This window comes from Calidris pugnax, unplaced genomic scaffold, assembly GCF_001431845.1.
Source record: "Calidris pugnax isolate Ruff unplaced genomic scaffold, ASM143184v1 scaffold272, whole genome shotgun sequence".
Taxonomy (NCBI): Eukaryota; Metazoa; Chordata; class Aves; order Charadriiformes; family Scolopacidae; genus Calidris; species Calidris pugnax.
Genome location: NW_015091016.1, coordinates 696,836 through 704,867, shown reverse-complemented (window position 1 = coordinate 704,867; position 8,032 = coordinate 696,836). Strand labels below are relative to the sequence as shown.

General features: G+C 57.4%; 1 protein-coding gene across 1 annotated transcript; it reads left to right on the top strand.

Annotated features, from left to right (window-relative positions):
- Positions 1-358: 358 nt before the first annotated feature.
- Positions 359-7,978, top strand: LOC106896029 (zinc finger protein 777-like). Its single transcript, XM_014955735.1, has 6 exons — positions 359-629; positions 897-1,023; positions 1,955-2,143; positions 2,915-3,382; positions 4,278-4,391; positions 5,095-7,978. The coding sequence occupies exons 1-6, from the start codon at positions 390-392 to the stop codon at positions 6,120-6,122; spliced, it is 2,166 nt and encodes a 721-aa protein (XP_014811221.1). The 5' UTR covers positions 359-389; the 3' UTR covers positions 6,123-7,978.
- The last annotated feature ends 54 nt before the right edge of the window (positions 7,979-8,032 follow it).

The window sequence follows — 8,032 nt, the reverse complement described above, 5'->3', positions numbered from 1 at the left end:
GGGACACCCTGGGGATGTGGGGGGGTCCCCTTGGGGTGCTGGGGGAGGTGGGGATGGGGGACACCCTGGGGATGAGGAGGGGAGATGCCCGTTCAGGGGGATGGGGGACACAATGGGGCTGGGCATCCCCTTGGGGTCCCAGTCCTGGGCACAGGAGTCTGGGTACACCCCAGTGATGGGGGTCCCCTTGGGGTGCTGGTCCTGAGGGACTGGGGGGCACCCCAAGGATGCTCATCCCAGGGGTCCTGAGGGATGGAGGTGGGAGCAAGTGGGGTCTGGCTTGTCCCCTGTGGGATGTGGGGACTGTGGGGGTCCCTTGGGCTTCCCCCCGCTCTCCTTGACCTCTCTCTTTCCCCCCCCAGGACTCAGGCACCCTCCGGTGCAAGGCCATGGGGCCACGGGCCACGGCGAGGCAGGCGGAGGCCCAGCAGCTGCAGGAGCTGCGGAGCCGGACGGAGAAGGCCGAGAGGAGACTTCTGGCCTGCGAGAACCTGGTCGGGGAGCTGGGCAACCTCCTGCAGGACTACGGGCACCTCCAGCAGCGGCTGGACAACGTGGAGAATCTCCTGAAGAACAGGAATTTTTGGATCCTGCGGCTGCCCCCCAGCTCCCGGGGGGAGATCCCCAAGGTAAAGGCGTCCATCCTGGCCCCTGGAAGCACCGGTGCCACCGGCAAAACCCCTAAACGGTGGGATTTAGGGAATGAGGGGGGGATTTTAGCAGTGGGCTCAGGTGCTGAGCGCCTGCAAGGCCTGGACTTGCTGCCTGCAAACCCCAGTGTGGCCAGGCACCCTTTGCCTGGGCAACCAAAACCAGGCACTGGCTTCCAGACACCTGTTTCCCCATTACCCGACCGACACCGGGAGTCACCGAGCGTGTAATATTTGTGGTTCCAGGTCCCGCTCACGTTCGATGACATCTCGGTGTACTTCAACGAGGAGGAGTGGGAGAGGCTGGAGCGCTGGCAGAAGGATCTGTACCGGGCTGTGATGAGGGGCAACTACGAGATGCTGGTCTCCCTGGGTAAGGCACGGCGGGGAGGGCTGGAACCCATGGCCAGCCCCTGTGTTGAGCAGAACCTCTCCCGGGCACTCAGACCCAGGCGTTTTCCCTCCTCCCTGCTCGTAAGGAACGAACATAGATACCTCTAGTAGGTAATAGTAGCAATAATAATACGAGCAATATCAATTACACAAAATCTCCAGGCGAGATGCTGTTCCTCATGACGGCGTAAGGGGATTCCAGGGACAGGGAACCGTCGTGCTCTTCCAGCACGGTTCAGGAATTATCCCGGTGAAGCCGGATCATGGCACCTTGAACTCGTTTTCTGTCTGTTCGGCTGCTCTGTGAAGTGACAGGGAGGTTTCTGTGTTCCTTGGTAAAGAACTGACCTAATTTCGCTCCCTCACTCTCATGCTCTTGGGCGATTTGGGCTGTAAGATATTCCCTGCCTAAAGCTGTTTTTTTTGGCCATGACTGGTAACACGCTGGTCTCTGCAGCCGCTGAAATCGAGGCTTCGCTTTTCTCAGTAATGTTTTGTAGAAAAGGAATAAACCTGTTCCCCTTGTGGTCCCATGTGGCACAGACATCCCTCCAGAGCAGCAGGAAGGTCTCTGTCCCCACTCCGCAGCCGTAGCTCGGAAGAGCTGCTCTTGGAATCATGACTAAAGCCAAAATGGGAGGAAAACATTAAAGACAAACCTTTCTCCTTTGAGATTTTAGGTCATGTTCCGTTATTTAGATATTCTCTGTACTTGAGCTACTGCTGTGCTCGTGGGTGAGTCCAAACACAGGACCCACGTCACAGTTTTTCCATGTTTTAGTACAATTTGTGTCTGTCTGTCCTGCTGCTGGCGCCGGGGTCAGGGAGAGAGGGGTCATTTTGAGAGTTTGACAGAATAAAGATGCATCTGGTTCCTAAATAAACACGATGCTCCTCTGCCCCCTGAGCAGACTACGCCATCTCCAAGCCTGACATCCTGTCCCGGATGGAGAGGGATGAAGAGCTCTGCATCCGAGAGGGTCAGGAGCTCCCACTGACAGACCTCGGAAAGGATCAGGAGCCCCCAGGGGCACCAGAAGAGATGGACCAGACGGAAGAGCCTTTGGGAGAAGACGAATTCCACTTGGAATTTGACACGGGTACGTTCGGTGGGTGCCGGGAGGAGGTGGCAGCTCCTCTCTCAGCTTTGTCAGGACATTTCCCAGCGGTGTCTGTGTAAGGAATCAACTGCTCCGAGGGTTTTTTGACCTTTATTGTCTAAACCTCCACGGAGTACCTGGAATCTTTTTTCCAAGAGGAACATTTATGCTTGGCCAGATGAATCCTGTGGAGAAAACCAGACAGAGCCCGTCAGGAGGGGCTGGGATGGAGTCTGGAGGGGTGGGACAGGCCTCCTGTGATCCCTTCCAGTCCTGTCTCCGTGCAGTTGGACAACCCTCCTTCACCTGATGGCATGTGTGAGCCCTAGGGCTTCCAAAACTCCCTCCTGCTTGCCTTGGTGAGAGATGAGACGTGGTGGGAAGTGAGGAACCAGGGAATCTGCAGTGGGAGGAGGAGGTTGGAGCAGCTCTGGTGGTCAGGAGAGCCTTGGGACATGGCATAAGAGCTGGAAAAATCCACAGTTAAGAGCGCGAAGGGTGGGCAAGAAGGTAGGAGCTGCTGGAAAGGGATGGGCAGACCCTGAGAGAGCCAAGAGAAGAAGAAATGCGAGGGCAGAGCCTTGATAGAGAGCTCTTTGCTGCAGGACTGAGGAGCTGGGGGGCTAAAGAAGCCCCAGGAGAGACTGGGTGAGCCGGGGAGGGGGGGGACAGAGGCAGGGTCAGGGAGAGAAGGGGCACCTTGAGGGTTCGACAGAATAAAGGAGCAGCCAGTTCCTAATTAAACATGATGTTCCTCTGCCCCATGAGCAGATGATGATGTGTCCACACCTGATGCCCTGTTCTGGATCGAGAGGGATGAAGAGCACGGTGTCCAAGAAGGTCAGGAGACCCTGTCGATACAAATCAGAGACAATCAGGAGTCCCCACAGACAAACGTCCCCAGCGGTCAAGAGTCCCCACAGACAAGCATCCCAGATGGTGAGAAGTCCCCACAGACAAACGTCCCAGATGGTCAGAAGTCCCCTCAGACAAGTGTCCCAGATGGTCACAAGTCCCCACAGACAAGCGTCCCAGATGATCAGAAATCCCCACAGACAAGTCCTCCACAGACAAACGTTCTAGATGGTCAGAAATCCCCACAGACAAATGTTCCAGATGGTGACAAGTCCCCACAGACAAGCGTCCCAGATGGTCAGAAGTCTCCACAGACACCAGAAGAGACGGGCCAGAAGGAAAAGGCTTTGGGACAAGATAAAGTCTCCATGGAAGCCAACACAGGTGAGTTATGTAGGGGCAAGAAGGACTTGTGTCCCGGAGCCGTTCCTGTCCCAGATCTCTCAGGAGGAGGTTTCCCAGCAGTGTCTGTGGGAGAGGCCATGGCAGGTCACCGTGATTCCAGGGAAAATGGACATGGTTTGAGGTCCTGAACACAAGGCAATATGGGAATGGTTCCTGTAGAACTGGTGGGGAGGGATTAGGAGTGATGAGGTTGCTCTACAGAGGTGACAGCACCTTGAGGTGCCACCAGAGACGGCATCTTGGTGACTGGAACAGGAACAGGTTGCCCAGAGAAGCTGTGGCTGCCCCGTCTCTGGAGGAGGTCAAAGCCAGGTTGGAGGGGGCTTGGAGCAACCTGGGCTGGTGGGAGGTGTCCCTGCCCAGGGCAGGGGGTGGCACTGGATGATCTTTAAGGTGTCTTCCTAGCCAAACCATTCTATAATTCTGTGACTTTCCTCTGAGCTCTCTCTCTACTTTTGGTCCTTGTGTAGCTTCATTCCAGTTCCTTCTGACACCTCACACGTTTTCCATAGAATCATTGAGGTCGGAGAAGACCTTTAAGATCGTCAAGACCAATCCTTAACACTGACAGACCCACCACTACCCCATGTCCCTCAGCACCACGTCTGCCCAGCTTTTCAATCCCTCCAGGGATGGTGACTCCACCACTGCCCTGGGCAGCCTCTTCCAAAGCTTGACAACCCTTTCCAGGAAGGAATTTTTCCCAATCTCCATCCTAAACCTCCCCTGGTGCAACACCTCATGGCTCCTTGAGCCATGGCTTTCCCTGGCTCTTCTGGGCATGCTCCCAGCACATCTCTGGTTGGCACCACACCAAAGCAGGAAGGTGTGAGCTCTCTGCACGTGTTAAAAATCTGCTTTTCTCCGCAAACAGAGCTCCCCATCCTGGTGATGAACGTCATGTCTCTGAGCGCGCAGGACAAGGAGCTGCGTGGGGAAGGTCGGCCCGAGGAGGAGATGGAAGAGGACCCAGCTGAGCCCAGCCCCGGTGAGTAACCCGGTGAGGGGGGGACGCGGGGCCCCCACAGGCAGGAAGCAGCTCATTAATGTGCTTGAAATGGGGAAGGAGAAGAAAGTTTGAGGCCTCCTTTTTATCACCGAGCGTGGGGGCTGGCGGTGGGCGTTTCAGCCCTGTTATCTCTGCAGAACAACAGCTGGGGTTCCTTCTCTCAAGGATGGAAGGGGCATGGCCACCCACAGGCACCCTCTGCTCTGGTCCCAAAGCTTTGCCAAGCTCCGTGTGTCCTTTTCCAGGGACTTGGAGCCTGGAAAAGGCTTTGGTACCTGCAGTTAAGTGGCACAGATTATGGGCATGGCTTGCACTGGCCAAATGGCTTGTGCCCGGCTGCTGTGGGGTGTGGAGAGCTTGCCATCGGCTCATGGGAGCTACATCTTGTGGCTGTTGGTGGTGTCCTGGTTGTGCCACCAGTCCCGAGGGTGTCACAGCAGACCACAGCCGGGTTCTTCCTGGGGGAAAGAGATCTGTCCCCCAAGACCACGCTGGGTGTCTCGGGGCGCGTGGGCAGGACGCCGTGGTGGCACCTGCACCTTTCCAAACTGTGTGCTCAGATCTGTCGGTAGCTCCTTTGTTGCTAAAAGTCTCCCTTGGTGCTTTGGGACTTGACCACAGCCTGGTTAAGTCCCAGTTAATGCTGGGAGGGTGAATGACCAGCGCCTGGCTTCCCTTTCAGAGGAAAGCTTTTTGCCGGGAAATGAAGCGGCGTGTGAAGGGGCTTCTCCTCCTGAAAACCTCAAGGTGAAGGAAGAGGTTTCTGCGTCCTCTCCCAGCCCGGAGATGCAGAAGTGCCCCAAAAGCGAGCAGGGCAAGGCCAAGCCCAAGAAGAAGCCGAGCCGCTGCGCGGGCAGGAGGCTCCTGATGGGCAACTGCCGTCGCGGGGACGTGCGCGAGTGGTCACACCCCTGCACCGAGTGCGGGAAGCGCTTCCGCCTGAAAATCAACCTCATCATCCACCAGCGGAGCCACGCCAAGGAGGGGCCCTACGAGTGCACCGTGTGCGAGATCAGCTTCACCGACAGGCACCGCCTGGACCTTCACCAGAGCATCCACGTCAAAGACAGGGCCTTTGGGGCCAAGGTCTGGGGGAACGTCCACCCGGAGCTGAGGATCCGGCCCAGGAGGAAGGGCCAGGTGGCTTTTTGTGGAGATACCAACGGCTTGAACCACGAGACTCACTCTGGGGGGGGTACCTGGCTGGGCCAGGCCAAGGAGGAACTGGATAGAGGGAGCCTGCCCAGCATGTGTTTCTCCCGACAGCAGAGACGTCCCGAGACGAAATGCATTTATTGCAAAAAGATTCTCTCCTGCCCCTCTTCTCTTCAGCGGCACCTGCAAACCCACTTGCAGGACAGGCCGCACTGCTGCACCACCTGCAAGAGGTGCTTCACCCGCCGCACCCACCTCTACCGACACCAGAAAATACACGACCGGCAAAAAGCCCTGGCTGAGCCCCACCAGCCCATCCCTGTCCCCGTCCCCCCGCCGGCCCGGCAGCCCCAGCCACGGGCAGCCCCAACGCCTCCTCACTCATCCCTCCAGGAATCCAAGAAAAACGTGGCCACCAAAGGGGTTCCAGCAAACGTGGGCCTGCTGGGTCCTGCAGAACTCGGGGGGCTGGGCAAGGACCACCAGATCTGGGGTGAGAGGAGCGTCCAGACGGGGGTCAGACTAAGAAATAGGGTGGTGGTTTCAGAGAACTGACGACACGAGGGACCCAAGCTGCTGGAGAGAAACGGCGAGCGTTGATGTTTGCACGTGGTGGAGCACCGTGGGGCTGCGCGCCGTCTCGTCCACTGGGTTTTAGGAGCTTTCCTGGGTTGTAGAAGGAATCGAAAGGTTGGGTCCCACCACAGAGAGCAAACGATTTGCCTCCAGTGATCCCAAGCGCTTCGCCATTCCTCAGACTCCCCATTTCCCCTGGCTGACTTTGTTGGGAGGTGAGCAGGCACGAATCCTACAACCCGGAGAGAGGAATTGCCACCAGCCCTTGAGCTCCCCTGTTTATTTCCCGCTGGAGCTGACCCTTCTCCTCCAGAAATCCAAGGAATTACGCAGTGAAGAGGACGAGAGAGAAGGGGATGAAGCTGGTGGGATTCCCAAGGAGCTCTTCACCTCACCGAAGGCAAGAATTTCTTGCCCCCAGCCACTGGATGAAGAGACCGTGCCATCTCCGAGGCCCCCACCGCCTCCTGGCCACGCTTTGCTCTGGTGAGGAAGTCTCCCAACCCCCTCCATCAGGCTGGGGAACACCCGAGCCTTGTGTTAAGAAGATATGGAGGAGGAATCACACCACAACATTTCCCTCCTGGCCCCGAGGGGGTTTTTGAGGTCCCAGCAGCTCTTCTTCCCCCAACAAGAAGCCCCCAGAAACACCCACCGAGTCACCTCGGGACCCGCCTGCACCGAAGGAGAGTCGCTTTAGAAATAATTAATGGTGGAATCACCCCTGTGCTGCGGCAGCAACAGTCGGCGCCAGGACCCCTCCTGGGGGCTCAGATGGTTGTCAGCTGTGGAAGGAAACCCCCGCCCCACTCTCCAAAACGCGGGTGTTTTTTAGTCATGTGCAAAATCCCACTAATTAGTCCCGCGGAAGCCTCGTTCTGCTACCTACCTCAAACCTCTGGTGGAGTGAGACCTGCCCCGGTGGCCCATGGGGACCTGGAGCCTGGTAAGTGACAGAAACCACCTCAGGTGGTGGCTCCGACGTCCCCAGGAACCGCTCGAACTGCTCCTGTCCACGGACGGAGCCCCTCGAGCATCGTCGTGTACGGAGAGAAGGGGAAATCACTGAATCACTCCGGGTGGCATCGCCCTGCGGACCAACCCGAGCAGCTCTTGGGACTCATGGAGTTTACTTTTCTGTGTGGTTTTTTTTATTTTTCCTTAAGTGGTTTGATGTTAATTATTTGACGTCACTCAGTCCCTGTCTCTCTCCAGGTGGGGAGCAGGGAGAAAACCAGTTTGCTTATCGAATTTTATCATTCCTGGCTACTCACGAGGTCTGATGGGCTACCAGGGAGGTTGCTGCGGGCCCCTGCTGCGTCCTGGTGTAACCCTGTGCCACCAGAGGGGACAGCGGTGACAGAGCTGCTCCTTGGAGACACACGTGACATCCCACTGCTCCTTCGGGCTGCTTTCTCTCAATCCTGTCCCCCAGGATTGTGGCTTGTGCCAGGACTGGAGTGTTAGCCACAAGGAGGTGATGGTGGCAGACAGGTTGTCCTCGTGTCCCCAGTGGGTTGATGGTGGCGCCGTGATGGTGGGTCCTGCTCCGGCACGGCCTGTAGTGGCCAAACCAGTTCTCCCTGCCCGGGTAGAGACCCCCCAGTTGATCCCAGTGACACAAGTCAACTGGTGTGACACTACTGCTGGTGGGCAACACCTGCAAGGCCAGTGTGGGTGGCCGTGGGGGGGGGCAGACCTTCCCTCGAGCCAGTTCCACCCCCCCACACCCTGGGACATTTCTGCTGAAGCTGTTGTGACTGGGACCATCGTTTCCCATGAAATCCCAGACCCCTTTTCTCAGGCTACAGAGTTAAATAAAGTATTTGTCTGTACCTGCTGCCTGGTTTGGGGGGGCTGAGGTGGCCCTCTCTGGGAGGGGGGGGGGG

What these genes read in the sequence shown, in the direction of transcription:
- LOC106896029 (XM_014955735.1), top strand. Translation starts at nt 390, where the DNA reads ATGGGGCCACGGGCCACGGCGAGGCAGGCGGAGGCCCAGCAGCTGCAG. An exon ending in CCCGGGGGGAGATCCCCAAG is followed by an intron (nt 630 to 896) that starts GTAAAGGCGTCC and finishes TTGTGGTTCCAG; the next exon opens with GTCCCGCTCACGTTCGATGA. An exon ending in CTCCATGGAAGCCAACACAG is followed by an intron (nt 3,383 to 4,277) that starts GTGAGTTATGTA and finishes CTCCGCAAACAG; the next exon opens with AGCTCCCCATCCTGGTGATG.